The 18,302-nt window shown below is 38.6% G+C and overlaps 1 protein-coding gene across 1 annotated transcript; it reads left to right on the top strand.

Moving 5' to 3' along the window:
* The first annotated feature begins 12,333 nt into the window (after window positions 1-12,333).
* Window positions 12,334-16,978, top strand: LOC122281401 (cellulose synthase-like protein E6). Its single transcript, XM_043092848.1, has 8 exons — window positions 12,334-12,711; window positions 13,453-13,789; window positions 14,378-14,518; window positions 14,633-14,764; window positions 14,924-15,136; window positions 15,257-15,484; window positions 15,589-15,936; window positions 16,134-16,978. The coding sequence occupies exons 1-8, from the start codon at window positions 12,413-12,415 to the stop codon at window positions 16,680-16,682; spliced, it is 2,247 nt and encodes a 748-aa protein (XP_042948782.1). The 5' UTR covers window positions 12,334-12,412; the 3' UTR covers window positions 16,683-16,978.
* Window positions 16,979-18,302: the final 1,324 nt, after the last annotated feature.

The raw sequence follows: 18,302 nt of genomic DNA, 5'->3' as shown, positions 1-18,302 counted from the left end.
AAATCCTCAACCAATAGTCACATATACATGTTAACAATACTCCATAAAAATTTCGGATCAATATCTATCCATTAGCTTGGTCAAAAACTCCAAACTATAACATATTCTCCAGTTTATCTCCCAGAATGACCTTTCTATAGTTTACACAATATTTGACTGACCAAATGATCTTCAAATGGGGCAAATAAGATATTCATGTAAACTAGACTCAAAAAGGAACAACTTATATGAAGGAGACTTTATGATAAAACACTTACAACAGCTTCGAAATGGGCGTGCAAAAGATCTCCTAAAATCTGTCCGAGAGAGAGTGTTTGATAATCTTTTATTAGAAGGAGTAATTGAAGATAAGTTCATGGGTGCTGGCTAGACACATTTATGGACGAGATAAGGGAGGTGATAAGGCTGGAGTTGAGAGTTGAGTGTGGTTTTCTCCTACCCAAAATATCTATAAAAGATTATCTCATAATATTCTATCCAATAATATCTACAAAAATCAACTTAAGATATTTTTATCTAATAATATCTATAAAAAATCAACTCAAAATATTTTTACCCAATAATATTCACGAAAATTACCTCAAGATATTTCTTTTTATCCAATAATATCTACAGTTTTGAACAGACGTTTTGTCCGAAAATGTGAAAAAATGCTATTGCGCCATAAGACTTTAAATAACCCTCCGAGTCTAATGGCACAAATCATAATACATTTTGACACTTCTAACTATCTCCAATAATCAAAAATACACTTCTGATACCATAGTAAATAATAACACTAACTATGTAGTTAGACAAAAACCTATACGATTAATGGATTCGTGAAAACTTATGGGTTTTTCACGAGATTCCTAAAGTTAATAGAAATTTCACAATTGAATTTCTAGCGGGCTGTTACAATCTCCCCTCCTAAAAAAAAGATTTCGTCCTCGAAATCGAAGTAAGTAAGAAATAACAATTCAAAAGTTAAGGAAACACATATACTTTATTGATATTCGAAAAACGAAGTACAACGTCTGATATTGTCAGTCCCGTACAAGTGAACTACAAAGTATCAATTAAGCAAAAGCCCAAAACAATTCTGCAAGACTGAATTTAGATGTCAAACAACTGGGGGTACTTGGCTCGCATATCAACTTCTTTCTCCCAAGTCGCCTCTTGAATATTATGATTTTGCCAAAGTACTTTGACCAATGGGATCTTACGGTTCCGCAACTCTTTATCTTTCCAGTCAAGAATTTGCATTGGCTTCTCTTCATAGGTCAAGTTGGGTTGTAAAGGTATGCTATCGGGATCCACTATCATTGGTGTCTGATTCCCAAAACTCTTTTTCAAAGAAGACACGTGGAAAACATTATGAATTCCATGGAACTCAGTTGGCAATTCCAAACGATATGCAACTACTCCCACTTTCTCCACTATCTCATAGGGTCCCACATATCTCGGACTTAACTTGTTTTTCACTCCAAAACGACTCACTCCTCTCATAGGAGATACCTTCACATAGACCCAATCTCCAACTTTAAAATCTATGATCCTCCTTCGATTATCAGCGTAGCTCTTCTGTCGACTCTGTGCTATTTTCATCCTTTCTTTAATCAAGTGTACTTGGTCCTTAATCTCTTGTAAGACTTCTGGTCCAACTACTTTGCTTTCCCCTACTTCATCCCAATACAGAGGTGATCTACACTTTCTACCATACAAGGCTTCATATGGTGCCATTTGAATAGTGGCCTGGAAACTATTGTTATAAGCAAATTCTACCAAAGGTAATTGTTTCTCCCAATTCCCTTCGTAATCCAAAACACAGGCTCTTAGCATATCTTCCAAAGTTTGAATCGTCCTTTCTGTCTGTCCATCTGTTTGTGGGTGGTATGCACTACTAAACCTCAGACTAGAGCCCATCGATTCTTGTAAACTTTTCCAGAAGCGTGACGTAAAACGAGGGTCTCTATCTGATACGATCGTCTTAGGCACTCCATGCAATCTGACAATCTCTGCTATATAAATTCTCGTCAATCTTTCTAGAGAATCTGTATTCTTAATGGGTATGAAGTGAGCACTTTTTGTCAGACGATCAACTATTACCCAGATAGTATTATTTCCGGCTGAGGTCCTTGGAAAGCCTACTATAAAATCCATGGAAATATCCTCCCATTTCCATTCTGGGATTGGCAATGACTGCAATTTACCGGCTGGCTTTTGGTGCTCTGCTTTTACTAATCTACAGACAGAACATTTGTTCACAAATTCTACTACGTCCTTCTTCATTCCTTCCCACCAAAAGGACTGTTTCAAATCCTGATACATTTTTGTACTACCAGGATGAGCAGTGTAAGGTGTGTTATGAGCTTCCTTTAGTACTTTTTCCTTTAACTCTTCATCTGCTGGAATGACTCTTCTGTCCTTGTAATACAGAGTCCCATCCTCTCTGAGGCTAAAGTCCACTGGTCCTTTTGACTTTTCGATCTTTTTTACAACTTCTGCAAGTTTACTGTCCTTCTTTTGACGGTCTTTCAGTTCTTCCCAGTCCAATGGAATGAATTCTTGGATTGTAGTCAACATGGTTTCCTGACTACGGTTTCTAATCAACAGTTTTCTCATACTACATAAGAGGGAATTTACTTCTGATGAAGGAACTGATGAAGCTTCTTGTCTGCTCTTGCGGCTTAAAGCATCAGCTACCACGTTGGCCTTTCCAGGATGATACTTGATGTCGCACTGATAGTCGCTGATTAATTCCAGCCATCTTCTTTGTCTCATATTAAGATTCTTCTGCTCAAACAGGTACTTTAGGCTTTTGTGATCTGTGAAGACTTCACACTTCTCGCCATACAAATAATGTCTCCAAATCTTAAGAGCAAAAACTACTGCAGCTAATTCCAAATCATGAGTAGGATAATTCTGTTCGTGATTCTTCAGTTGTCGTGAAGCATAAGCAACCACTTTCCCTTCTTGCATTAGCACACATCCGAGTCCTGCCTTAGATGCATCGCTATATACTACAAAAGATTTAAGAGGTTCCGGCAGTGTAAGTACCGGTGCGGTGGTAAGTCTTTTCTTCAACTCAAGAAAACTTGTTTCGCACTTATCATTCCAAGTAAATTTCACATTTTTCTTAGTCAGGGCGGTGAGTGGTCCAGACAAACGGGAGAATCCTTCCACAAATCTCCTATAGTAACCAGCCAGTCCTAAGAAACTTCGGATCTCATGCACACTGGTCGGTCTCTGCCAGTTCGTTACAGCTTCAATCTTGCTCGGGTCTACTGCTACTCCTCTACTAGAGATCACATGACCTAGAAATTTTACTTCTTCCAGCCAGAACTCACACTTACTAAGTTTGGCATAAAGTTTCTGATCCTTAAGTATAGTTAAAGCCATGCTTAGATGATGTCTATGTTCCTCCTTGTTCTTAGAGTAGATTAAGATGTCATCAATGAATACGACAACAAAATTATCCAAATAAGGTCTGAATATTTTGTTCATCATGTCCATGAATGCGGCTGGAGCATTGGTTAACCCAAAAGGCATCACTAAAAACTCGAAGTGGCCATACCTTGTCCTAAAGGCAGTTTTCAGCACATCTTGATCCTTGACTTTTAGCTGATGATACCCGGATCTCAGGTCAATCTTTGAAAACACTGCTGCTCCTTGCAACTGATCCAACAAATCATCGATTCTGGGTAATGGGTATCTATTCTTAATCGTCACCTTATTCAACTCTCTATAGTCTATACACATCCTCATAGATCCATCTTTTTTCTTCACAAATAACACAGGTGCTCCCCACGGCGAAGAACTAGGGCGGATAAAACCCTTCTCCAAAAGTTCTTCCAATTGTAACTTGAGCTCCTTCAACTCGGTAGGGGCCATACGATATGGCGCCTTGTGAGTCGGAGTTGTTGCCGGCTCCAACTCTATTTGGAATTCTACTTCTCTATCTGGTGGTAAACCAGGTAACTCATCAACGAAAACTTCAGGAAAGTCTTCAACCACAGGTATCCCTTGGATTCCTATAGTTTTGGTTGTCTCCTCTACAGTTATCAATAGAAACGCTGAGGCTCCATCATCGATACACTTCCTAGCTTGCAACGCCGAGATCAAAGGTGGGGTGGCCTTAACTGATGTTCCTGCGTAACTCATCCTGCCTTCAGTTGGAGGTTCAAACACAACCTCTCGTTTCCGACAGTCTATCTTAGCGTAGTGCTTGAAAAACCAGTCCATCCCCAAAATCAGGTCGAATTCCATCTGACCGAATACTAACAAGTTAGCCTTCAGTGTCCTTCCTTCTAGCTCTAACGGACAATCATTAACTAAACGGGTACAAGATACTGTATTCCCATCGGGAATTAATACTACAACTCGTCGTGGTAATAGTTCAGTCTGCAAACTACAAATTCGTGCAAACGCTGCAGACACAAAGGACTGCGACGCACCTGAATCGAATAGTGCACAAGCCGAGAACCTAAACAAATTAACCCTTCCTAAAAAAAAATATATACACCAATATTAATACTAATTCTAACACATTCATAACACCTGCAACATCATCAATACTAAAAGGAAAGAAAAAAAAAATATAAAATAAAATAAAAAAAAATACCAGTTATGACGCCAGCTTCATCAGTTTCAGGTGCGTCAACATCAAAATCACCGGGTGTTACTGCATACACTCGTGCCGGGATGTGGGGCCTTGGCTTGCGATCACCAGCTCCACTACCTTGTTTGGCGTTAGGACAATCTCTAATCATATGTCCTGGTTTTCCACATCGGTAACAGACTCCATATCCCTTGTAACATTCTCCAGAATGAAGCTTACCACACTTAGGGCATGGTGAATAAAAGGACGGCTTCTGTCCTCCAATCATTATTCCCTTGCCTTTCTCCGGACTAGAAAAAGGCCTCTTTTTCTCAGCACTACTGCTTGTAGTAAATGGCATGGCTCTCTTTCGATCGGTCATGTTCTGGATCGCCAATTCCTTCTGCTCAGCCTCTGCTATTGTCGTTACATTTACCAACTCTTGGTAATTCTCTATTCTAAGGCAAGCTACTTGACTTCGGATTCTAGGCAGAAGTCCTGCTTGAAACTTTTGTGCCTGCATCTTTTGAGTTGAAATCAAGTGTGGTGCGAACCTTCCCAATGCCATGAATTTAGCGGCATACTGCTCTACAGTCAAACTACCTTGTTTTAAGGACGCAAATTCCAGGGCTTTCAATTGTTTGACAGAGTCTGGGAAGAATCTGTTGTCAAACTCTTCCTTGAACCTCTCCCAAGACAATGCAGCCATACTACCTAGTTCCCTAACTAGAAGTTGCCTACGTGTATCCCACCATATTCCAGCTTCTCCTTGGAATAGGTATCCAGCATATAGAACCTTTTGGTCCTCAAGACATCCACAAATCTCGTACGTTCTCTCGAGATCTATAATCCATTTCTCGGCTCTCAGTGGTCCTTCATTACCAAAAAAATTTGGGTAACGGTAAAGCATAAACTTCTCATATAGACAACCCCTAACTTCGGGTCTAGGTGCGTTCACTTGTTGCTGTTGCTGATGTCTAAGCACGTCAGTCAGCATACGCACAGCTTCAGCTAATCCTCCATCCATTGGGGAATCATGATTCTCCTGATTGATACCACCTTCAGGGTTTTGAGGTATTTTACCATGAGTCATTTGTCTCTTCCTGTAACACACGAGTATACATATTACAATCATATAATACCTCTCATACCTTTAAGAAATTCAAGCCTAATGACAACTAAATTTCAAACCTAATATTTGGTGCATTTCCTAAGGACATGTGGATTTACTGCCCAGAGACGTATTGCTCTGATACCACCCTGTGACGCCCCCAAATTCCGTTTGGGATCGGACGGACATTTGAAGCGTCGAGACATGTAACACAAGGTTACCTGCCCCCGTTCATGACATATAAGATGCAATAATCCTAACATGCATCTAACATTATGCAATATTCGCAGCGGATAATTTTTTTTTTAGCAATACTATGCACCAAACTGAAAATATCCCAATACTTAAAACATACTTCATACATAAAGATTCATTGAATAACTAAGATCACAGCACTATTCCAAAATAGTTATGATCCAAAAGTACTGGAGATGCAACTCCATCGTACAAGTAGTAATTTAACTACTATATTAACATTAACGACGCACCGTCGTTCAGTCGACTGTGTCTAGTTGGTCAGCTCCTGATCCTCCTTCAGGTCCTGTAACAAGATCTACCATTCGGGGGAATGGTAGTTGGGACTACCACAGTGAGATTTGATTACAAATCTCAGCAAGTTAACAAAAAACTTCCATACAGACTAATGATGCATGTATGACAGTAAAAGCATAAATGCATAATCAAATTCATAAGTAATTAAAGCATAACTTAGCGTACAACATAGCATAATTGACATAGCTTAAATTGAATCATGAACTGAACTTGACTTGACATGAACTTGATCTGAAACTTGACTTAGCATGAACTTGCTCTGAAACTTGAATTTAACATGAAAAATACATACTCCACAGTTGTTGTGGCCCCATGTATTCTACGTGTAAATACATACTCCACAGTTGTTGTGGCCCCATGTATTCTACACAAACTTGACTTAACATTAAAAATACATACTCCACAGTTGTTGTGGCCCCATGTATTATATGTGTAAATACATACTCCATAGTTGTTGTGGCCCCATGTATTCTATACATCACTATGCAGTTAAATACATACTCCACAGTTGTTGTGGCCCCATGTATTCTACATAAACTTGACTTAACATGAAAAATACATACTCCACAGTTGTTGTGGCCCCATGTATTTTACGCATCACAATTGTAGTTAAATACATAACCAACTTGAGATAGTAACATTTCGTAACATGGCATAACATATAACAGACAACATATTTAACATGACATATTTGTAATGTATAGTAATACATGACAGAATATATTGTGTAACAGATAAAAATTGATGACAGAATAAATTCTGTATAATAGACAATTACATGATAACTTGGCATGGTATAACATATATGATAACATACATACATACACTGTAATTCTTTTACTTAGCACACATACACAGTAGACTGCTAGTAAGTTAAAAGCTAACTTACCTCGATCTCCGCGTTTCTTATAAAACTTCAAGTGCGATCACGAGGAACTGTAATTAGTGATTCTAAAAATTAGAACTAAATCACTAATAATTTGAAATATGGAAAATATTAACTTAAAGAGTAAAATTTTCATTTTACTCTCTACATGTGGGAAATTGACCGTTTTACCCATAACTTAAGGATTTTGCATACTAACTTCAAAAGTTTCCAAAATTTACATTCCTCATGTAAATTTTGTCCTAAACTTAAATATCAACTCATAAAAATTTAAAACAAAACACAACTATGAAGAACACACTATGGTCGAAACATCCATAGGCCATTTCCCTTTATTTTTGTTGCAATTCCTTCCAACTTCAAAACTCATGCTTAAACCAAAATTTTGCAACAAACATCTTCCAATCCTAAGTTCAAAACCATACTTAAAACATCCATTTAGAAAAATCTAATAATCAACACCAAACTTTTTTGTAAAAAGATCCAAGCATTTGAATCACAAGTTTTGACATTAAATCAAAACATCTCCAAGAATTTCAAAAATCAAATCTTACTTCTAACATATTCATAATATCATCCTAACATCAACCATGCTTTAAATCATCAAACTAAAGTCACCAAAATCACAAAATAACATTTGGAGTTTTTGGTTTTACACTTAGTCCAAAAACAGGAGCTTTTTCCTCAACTAGTTTTGATAAATCTCTTGATCTATGACTTATAAATATATGATCTTCAAACCAAACCATTACATGGTTTAAAAAGATGTCCTAAAACATATACAAGCTTCTAATTCAAGATCACATGGTTAGAAATTAACCAAAACATAAATTTAGCCAAGAATATCCACACTTTGGCTTATCTGAATATCTCTTTGCATAAAATTTCATATCTTTGAAACTAACATCAAATATCTTCAAAATAATAATATAACATGTATATAAGATGTTTAGGATCCTCCAATAAAATTATCAAAGTCATTAGAATAGGTTTAGACCACCAAAGAGTTAAACTTTCTCAAAACAGAAACTGTTTTTCCTCTTCCAGTTTCTAAGTTTCTAAATCTAAGAACATCTTTCATCAAAACCTTTAATCATGCAAAAATCCTCAACCAATAGTCACATATACATGTTAACAATACTCCATAAAAATTTCGGATCAATATCTATCCATTAGCTTGGTCAAAAACTCCAAACTATAACATATTCTCCAGTTTATCTCCCAGAATGACCTTTCTATAGTTTACACAATATTTGACTGACCAAATGATCTTCAAATGGGGCAAATAAGATATTCATGTAAACTAGACTAAAAAAGGAACAACTTATATGAAGGAGACTTTATGATAAAACACTTACAACAGCTTCGAAATGGGCGTGCAAAAGATCTCCTAAAATCTGTCCGAGAGAGAGTGTTTGATAATCTTTTATTAGAAGGAGTAATTGAAGATAAGTTCATGGGTGCTGGCTAGACACATTTATGGACGAGATAAGGGAGGTGATAAGGCTGGAGTTGAGAGTTGAGTGTGGTTTTCTCCTACCCAAAATATCTATAAAAGATTATCTCATAATATTCTATCCAATAATATCTACAAAAATCAACTTAAGATATTTTTATCTAATAATATCTATAAAAAATCAACTCAAAATATTTTTACCCAATAATATTCACGAAAATTATCTCAAGATATTTCTTTTTATCCAATAATATCTACAGTTTTGAACAGACGTTTTGTCCGAAAATGTGAAAAAATGTTATTGCGCCATAAGACTTTAAATAACCCTCCGAGTCTAATGGCACAAATCATAATACATTTTGACACTTCTAACTATCTCCAATAATCAAAAATACACTTCTGATACCATAGTAAATAATAACACTAACTATGTAGTTAGACAAAAACCTATACGATTAATGGATTCGTGAAAACTTATGGGTTTTTCACGAGATTCCTAAAGTTAATAGAAATTTCACAATTGAATTTCTAGCGGGCTGTTACAGAACATATGATACACAGCCAAAAATTTTCAAATGGGAAAGATTTACCTTCTTTCCGCTCCAGACTTCCTCTGGTAGATCGAACTTTAAGGGAACTGAAGGTCCCCGGTTAATCAAATAGGCTGCAGTGTTAACTGCATCAGCCCAAAAACATTCAGGCAATCCTGAATTCAGCCTCATGCTTCTGGCACGCTCGTTGAGAGTTCTGTTCATGCGTTCAGCTACGTCATTCTGCTGCGGTGTCCCGGGAATAGTCTTTTCAAATCTAATCCCATTTGCAGCACAGAATTCTTTGAACCCTCCATCGATGTACTCTCCGCCATTATCTGACCTTAGACATTTCAACTTCAAGCCTGTTTCATTTTCAACCATGGCTCTCCACTTCTTGAAAGTGTCAAATGTGTCATATTTATTTTTCAAAAAATAAACCCATACTTTCCTGCTTGAGTCATCAATAAAAGAAACATAGTACCGCGATCCTCCAAGAGAAGCGACTGGGGATGGCCCCCACAAATCTGTGTGCACCAACTCCAACTTTGTAGATTTTGGAGTTCTGCCATTTTTCAAGAAACTAACATTTTTCTGTTTCCCAAAAATGCAACCTTCACACATGTCGAAATCAGTTGATTCCAACTTTGGTAACTTCCCCTTGGATAATAGTACTTTCATTCCTTTCTCACTTATGTGACCAAGCCTTTGATGCCATAGGTTGGCATTTGCGTCAACAATTGCAACAGTATCTCTAATGCTTGAAGTCATGTATAGAGTACCTGTTTTTGTGCCTCGAGCTACTACCATAGCTCCTTTTGTTATCTTCCACGTGCCACCGGTAAATAGTACCGAGTGCCCATCAGTATCAAGTTGTCCTATAGAAATCAGGTTCCTCATGAGCTTGGGAACATGTCGCACCTTCTGTAGCAACCATGCACTTCCATTGGGCAGATTGATTTGTACATCTCCCATGCCTTCGATTTCGAACGCTTCACCATCTGCTAAGTACACCTTCCCGAAATCACCAGTGACATAATTCTGCATGATTTCTCGGTGTGCTGTAGTGTGGAATGAGGCTCCTGAATCTAACACCCAAGATTCAATTTGGTTGTCGATTGAAAGGAGTAAGACATCTTGGAGATCTTCTGTTGTGGCATTAGCAGAGTCATGCTCAATCTTCTTCTTTGCTTCCTTGCAATTATTTCTGAAGTGGCCAATCTTGCCACAATTCCAGCACTGTACTTGTTTTCCGGATCTGGATTTACTTCTGCCTCTTCGGGATTTTGACCTACCCCGATTTGAACTTCTACTAGCTCCTCTACCTCTCGTCTCGAGGTTTAAGGTAGAACTGGAAGTTGATGCTTCTCCTGTGTCTCTTCTGCGAACTTCCTCGCTAAGAATATGGTCCCGGATTTCTTGATACTTCATCTTTGTTTTGCCATTAGAATTGCTAACAGCTGTTCTCATGGCTTCCCAGCTTTTTGGCAATTGAGCCAGAGCAATCAGTGCACGTACTTCATCATCAAATTCAATTCCCACTGAAGCTAATTGATTGATGATGGTGTTGAACTCATTCAGATGCTGAATAACTGGAGTTCCTTCTGCCATTCTTAAGTAGAATAGCTTGTACATCAAATGCACTTTGTTATTGGCTGATGGCTGCTCGTACATGTCTGATAGAGCTTTCATCAAATCTGCCGTGGTCTTTTCCTTTCCCACATTATGTGCAACTGATCTTGACAGTGTTAGTCGAATGACTCCCAACACTTGTCTATCAAGGAGACTCCAATCTTCATTGCTCATGTCATCTGGCTTTCTTCCTAGGAGTGGAAGATGTAGTTTCTTCCCATAGAGATAATCCTCTATCTGCATTCTCCAGTAGCCATAGTCTGTACCGTCAAATTTCTCGATACCAGCACCTTTAACTTCTTCTCCAGCCATAACTTTACAAATGAGTTTAAATTTGAATAAACAAAGATCACCGTTGCGTTCGAAACACTCGAATTAGTTGAAAACGAGTCCGGAATCGTCAAAATTGGATCAAAATTGAGTTTAAATAGGCCAAAACAGTTTCGGCCAACCGAAGTGCGACAAGTGGCAGTCAAACGGCTCGGCTCCAGTCAAACGGCTCGGCTCCAGTCAACGGCTCGGCTCCAGTCAAACGGCTCGGCTCCAGTCAACGACTCGGCTCCAGTCAAACGGCTCGGCTCCAGTCAAACGGATCGGCTCGGCTCGACTTGGCTCGGCTCAGCCTTGGGTGCGCGTGGGGACACGTGAGTTGCAGTATATGCACGCGCCAATTTTCTCGGGGCGCGTGTGGGCTCCTCCGACCTCCGTTTTCGATTCCGTTTGTGGCAACGGATTCGTCTTGATGCAAGGAACACCCTGGAGTTGTCAAAAATTGATTTTGAGCAACTTGAATTTTTACCGTAGAAATGAATAGTACCTCACTAAGTAAGTTCCCAGGAAAGATTGGAGGGTCACAATGGACACACTTAAAATTTCCAATCTCCTAGACAGAATCTCCTTAGACTGTACGTATCCACACTACCACACCAAAACTCCACCCCACAAAAAGAACCTAGTGGCTCTGATACCAGTTGTTGGGGACTGGTCGGAGACAGAGATGAAACTAAATAAAATGAGAGACAAAATTTAACGTAGTTCGGCAATTGCCTACGTCCACAGCAGCCACGAAATGATTTTTACAACAAATTCTCTCTCTCTGTAAACTCTCTCTTCTCACCCACTTGCATTCACTCTTCTTTCTTCCGCACACACCCTTCTCTTCGCTATATCTTCTGCACAATTAAGCTCTCCTATTTATAGGAGAGCAATCCGTAGTTGGTGCGCAAGTGAGTTGATTAAACTAGAGGATCAAATTGGGTGGGTGACTTTGGTGCATTAGATATATGTAGTGCACAACCCACTAAGCCACTATATGCACAACCCACTAGGCCACTAGTGATTGTCTCCAATCATAACACATCTAAGTCGCGATCGGTGGCCACTGTCCCATCGGAAAATACAATGAAAACACAATAATGTTTCTGAAGAATTTTCTGGCATGCACCTCGCTATCGGACAAAATGCTTTTTTCATTTCTTGTTCTTTCTCCGAAGACCATTCAACAAAATGCTTTTTTCATTCCTTTTTTTTTTTGTCTCCGAAGACAGCTGTGCGTCTAAAAATTGGCAGTTATATAAACTTGATTTGTGAGAGCTAGCGTAGACGCACGGTTCACTCGGCCACAAACACCCACACACACCAGTAGTACTGCAGATAGAGAGAAGATATGGTTCATATGGATAAGGGAGGTACTGAAGAAGATGAAGCACTTGCTTTATTCGAGACGAAAGAAGCACGATTTAGAGGAGCATACAGGCTGTTCGCGTCCACAATAGTTGTGGGTATATGTTTGATATGGGTTTACAGGTTGTCACATCTCCCAAGATCAGCTCATGATCAAGGTAGATGGGCTTGGATTGGCCTGTTCTTGGCGGACGTATGTTTCAGTTTGTACTGGATCTTCACTCAGTCTGCTCGATGCAACGTTGTTTACCGTTACCCTTTCAAAGACAGACTCTCACATAGGTCACCTCTCTCTCTCTGATCTCTATCTCTCTAGCTCTCATGAACTAATTCATAGTAAACAGCAGCAAGGTTTTGGCTTTAATATCGTTTTGAATGGAGGGATATATACACGATATATATATGTATATGTATATACATGTATGTTTTTATGGAATACATGAGGTACGTACATCACAGAAATTTTAGCAGACTCGTATAAATTCAGGTACTCTGTAAGATATAAATTCAAGCTCTAATTAATTAATAATGAAACCTGTTAGCTGGAATCTAATTTATATATATATAAATAAATAAACTTATTTGTTCTCATCAACTTAAGTTCTAACTCTTTCTCTTTTAGGGGCGGCACTGACAACTGACAAGTAGTGGGATCCGAATGGAACCTTTTCTAGATGCTATTTGTTTTTCTGAAATTAATAATTTGGTACTGTATATCTCCATCCCTCTGACCAGCCTTTAATTAAGGCATTATATATATATATATATGGTACATGTACGCATGCACGCACATGCATCATGTTGACTGCTGCTCGAAGGTTGAGATTCGAGATGATTGAGATGGTTGTGTTCTGGACCCACGATATATTAAAATAATAATAATAATTCAATTTTTTAATAGTACATTTCTATTCATACTTGCTGATTAAACATAATATTATTCTTTAAAAAAAAAAAAAAAACTCATGCATGAAGTTTCAATTTATAATATGGTGTTATGAGCCCGCGCGCGCGCACGTACAGATACGAAGAGAAGTTACCGGGAGTAGACATTTTGGTGTGCACGGCAGACCCGAAGATGGAGCCGCCAACAATGGTGATAAACACGGTGTTATCGGCCATGTCCTACAATTATCCACCGGAGAAGTTGAGCGTTTACCTTTCCGATGATGGTGGCTCGGAACTGACGTTCTATGCACTCCTTGAGGCCTCTGCCTTCTCTAAGCATTGGATACCCTTTTGCAAAAAGTTCAGGGTCGAACCGATGTCCCCCGCAGCCTACTTTTCCAAACACTCGGCCGCCTCCAACTCGCAACATGACCTCTCCATCAATATTGGTCCAGAATGGTTGGCAGTCAAGGTACATACGTGCACACTCATATATTACAGACACTGTGAAATCATAGTATATTACAGTACTCCTCCCAACTTTTTGCAAAAAGACACATTTATCCGACCAAACTTTCGCAAATGGTACTGCTGTGGATTCATGCCAAAAGTCTGCAAAGAAAATGCCATCATTTTATTTTGAATATTCATATATTTATATTATTTTTTATTTAATAATTAAAGAAATAATATTTAAATATGTTAAAAAAATATTTAAAAAATTAATAAAAAGAGAAGCACGCCCAGTGTCATGATCTCAAGTCTGAAATATTCCGTAAGCTTCAAGATATTCGAATTATCAGTTGTGTTTTTTTTTTCCTTCAAATCTGACCCAATGAGAAATATATATATATATATACACACATCGTGCATGCTTTTACGATTATCTAAGTTTCAATAGTTTTTTAATATTGATATCAAGTAATTGAAAAAAATATATTTATTATCTTTTTTGTATTTCTCAATCATTATTGATATCAAGCAAAAAAATGATATCTATATATATATATATCTATATTCCTGACAACAATTTAAATCTATTGAATTGCGTGCTTTAAAGAAACTATATGAAGAAATGAAAAATCGCATCGACTCAATCGTTGAAACGGGCATGATTCCAAAAAAAATAAGGGACCAACACAAAGGATTTTCAGAGTGGAATTCCAACGCAACGAAGCAGGATCACCAGTCAATTGTGCAGGTTAGTTCTTGTATCGTCTAGCTATTCAGATGCATCATGCATGTTACAAGATGGTTACATTTATCAAATATATATTTAGGTCATTATTTTGGCTTCTTTTTTTTTCCTTAAAAGATAATGATTGATGGAAGAGACAAAAATGCCGTGGATATTGACGGAGGGCGACTGCCAATGGTGGTATACATGGCACGAGAAAAGAGACCCCAGTGGCCCCATAACTTCAAAGCCGGAGCTCTGAATGCACTTGTAAGCTTTCGGCTACTCTACATGTATGCATATATGCATATCCACTTGTTTAGAACTTTCATATATGCCCTTGTAATCATACCATGTCCGCTAGCTTAAAAATATAACTGGGTTTTAATTAGCTAGTATTTTGAACAGATTATTATTTGAAATGTGCAGTTAAGAGTGTCGGCAAAGATTAGCAATGCTCCCTTCATCCTCAACCTGGACTGTGACATGTATGCAAATGATGCAGATGCAGTACGAGAGGCGCTATGTTTTTTCATGGATGAAGGGAAAGGCAAGGAGATCGCTTTCGTGCAACATCCACAAAATTATGACAATATAACCAAGAATGATATTTATTCAACTTCTAGTTCTGTAGCCAATAAGGTGGGTACTTTAATGAACATGCTAGGCCTTTCATTTTCTAGAACAGAAGGGTAGACGCACGTGATCATGTGGTGGACTGAACAACTATAAACTCTTTGCATGTTTTATATATCTATGAAGTTTGAGCTTCCGGGTATTGGTGGATATGAAGCGGCATTGTACTGTGGCACTGTATGTTTCCATCGAAGAGAGAGTCTGTGTGGAAAGGTGTGCTCCAAGGATTATAGAGGAGAGTGGAACAGTACTGAAGGAGAAAAGAAGTCGGATAAAACTGTTAATGAATTGGAAGAAGCATCAAAAGTCCTTGCTAATTGTAGCCATGAAAAGGACACTCAATGGGGGAAAAAGGTGATTTCCCTGATCTCTGGGTGCCTCTGTGTGTGTGTGTGTGTGTTTGTGGATGTGAAACAACCAACTTCTAATCTGGAAAATATATAATTATGAATTTGCAGATGGGGCTGATATATGGGTGCCCAGTGGAAGACATTGTAACTGGCTTGACCATCCAATGCAGGGGTTGGAAATCACTCTATTATAATCCAGATAAGAAGGCCTTCTTGGGTGTTGCCCCAGCAACCTTAGATACAGCTCTTATTCAACAAAAGAGGTGGTCCGAAGGCATGTTTCAGATATTCTTCTCCAAGTATTGCCCCTTCATATATGGACGTGGGAAGATAAAATTGGGTGCCCAGATGGGATATTGCATGTATCTTTTGTGGGCTCCAATTTCCTTGCCAGCGCTCTATTATGTGATTGTTCCTCCTCTCTGCTTGCTCCGTGGCATTCCCTTATTCCCCCAGGTTTATCTCTCTTTGCCTTTCTATTCTTATGCTAGAGATATATGCATACTATGTTTGAAGTGCATGTCAAAGAAACAGGTTAGAGTTAATCGTTTTAGAGATATTTGTGCTATATATGCATCTCCATTAATGCCACTCAGATTGACGTAGTAATGCCTTCAGCATGCATACGTACTGACTCTTCTTTATTATTCCAGGTTAAAAGCCTATGGTTCCTGCCTTTTGCGTACGTTTTTCTAGCTAGGAATACATGCAGCATCGCTGAGGCCCTGTGCTCTGGGGATACACTCAAAGCATGGTGGAACTCTCAACGAATTTGGGTGATCCGAAGGACTACTTCATACTTTTTCGCGTTCATTGACACCATGACCGGGACATTAGGACTGTCTCAAACAACATTTGCACTCACAGACAAGGTGATGACAGAGGATGTATCAAAGAGGTACGCTCAAGAGATCATAGAGTTTGGAAGCTCATCTGTCATGTTCACTGTTATGGCAACACTGGCAATGCTAAATCTCTTCAGCTTAATTGGTTGCATTGCAAAGGCTATCATGGATTTGGAGTACTTTAAGTCGTTAGACCAGTTGATCGTACAGATCATTCTTGTCGTGCTACTTGTGATGCTCAATATTCCAGTGTACCAAGCACTCTTCACCCGCCGTGATAAGGGCCGTATCCCATCCTCTGTTTTATTCAACTCGATTCTTTTAGCTTCACTGGCTTGTTTGGTGCCTATCATATAGATGCAAGTTTCCTCTTGGCCATAATGTAAGTCACGGGGTAGCGGTTTGCTGTTGAAGGTTTACAGGGTAATTTTAATTCTAGACCAATGTTGTTTTTTATTTTAAATCTTGTCATATCCAGTCACACTTGCGAATATTGATCGTTGCTGAGTAGATGTGCTTGGGGGTACTCTGGATATAAGACATATTTGTACTGTGCAAGGTACACGGCGGGCCCTGTAGTTGGAATCAATCACCATTAATGGTGATGAACAGTAACTGTTTTATTATCATTAATTGCATCAGGATTATCTTAATGGTTATCAAAGCCAATTTATTTTGTATCTTTTCGATAATGTTGGGTCACAAATTACCGACTATGCTCTATCGCTCTCTCTCTCTCTCTCTCGGAAGCCCTTTTTCTGCGCCATCATGCGTTGGCTCCCCATATACTGCAAGCAGTTCAAGGTGATGCATGCCTGGCTAGGCCACCCTGCAGTTTATTAACTTCATCATCTGAATTAAGGAGGCCAAAATGTTACTCATCAGGAAAAGAAGAGAATAATATGTGTAAATCCTGCATAAATCCATTTTTTAAAAAAAGTGAAATCCATATGACAATTAAAAATTTACTTTTTTAGAAGAGTGGATTTTACTTTTTTAAAAGGGCTTGTACGAAACTGATATATCTATCATATTTCCTGAACTTATATATAGTTACAGAACAATGTTAATCCATCTCCTTTTAGAAAGGTCAGATGGTGGTGGGCCTATACTCCGAGTTGCCCTGTTTGCGGGTACGTACGTAGCAACTACCCTATTGTAGAGTCATCCGTGACGAGTTTTGTAAGGGCTGATTGGTCTAAAAAAATAAGGTCAATAATGGAGACTAATCACATCACTGAAGGAGCTCTCATTGCTTAACTCGTCAGCAGCATCTGGAGAAAGAATTAAGATTCCCTCTTAAGGGCCATGGTTCATTGTATATGCATGATAACTATATATAGAAGATCAGGAATGCTACTCTTTTATATATCTTTAACTCTGTCGTCTTCAGTCACATTCATGATTTAAGTTGTTAATATATAAAACCACTATTACAGCAAGAGTCATGAAGAGTAGAATTGTTCTTAAGGACACCTAGTTTTAATTCGGCCTCTTTTTCGATATATAACATGAACAGAAACTACCCCCACTCCTACTCCTACTTTGTGCAAACGCTTGCAGGGTAGATAGACTTCATGTAAATGAATCTCTTGTCAATCATTTCTGAACCTAACCCTGCCAAATCAATAGGAATGCAGTAAACGATGCAATGAGCCAGAGGGCTCTTCACAAGGCCTTTCTTGAATCGGCGGGCCCTGGTGCAAGCATTCTCCAAGTTCACCTTCTCCGCCTAATGTTTGAGCGGAAGCTTTGAATGTCTAGACTAAGAGATGGTACGTAGTGCAATAGGATATTTACCGGTTACAAAAGTTTGAAGCCAGACCTTCAATTCAGGCTATTGTTTACCCTTTTGTTATTAATCCAGGAGAGTAAAACATGCAGATACCAATTTTGTAACTCTTTGGCAGCCTTGCCTGTGAGTTTTGATGTCCTGGCCGGAGGCACAACTGCATGCATTTCCGCTCAACCGTGGAG

The sequence above is a fragment of the Carya illinoinensis genome, chromosome 11, assembly GCF_018687715.1.
Source record: "Carya illinoinensis cultivar Pawnee chromosome 11, C.illinoinensisPawnee_v1, whole genome shotgun sequence".
Lineage (NCBI taxonomy): Eukaryota > Viridiplantae > Streptophyta > Magnoliopsida > Fagales > Juglandaceae > Carya > Carya illinoinensis.
This window is presented reverse-complemented; position numbering and strand designations above follow the sequence as displayed.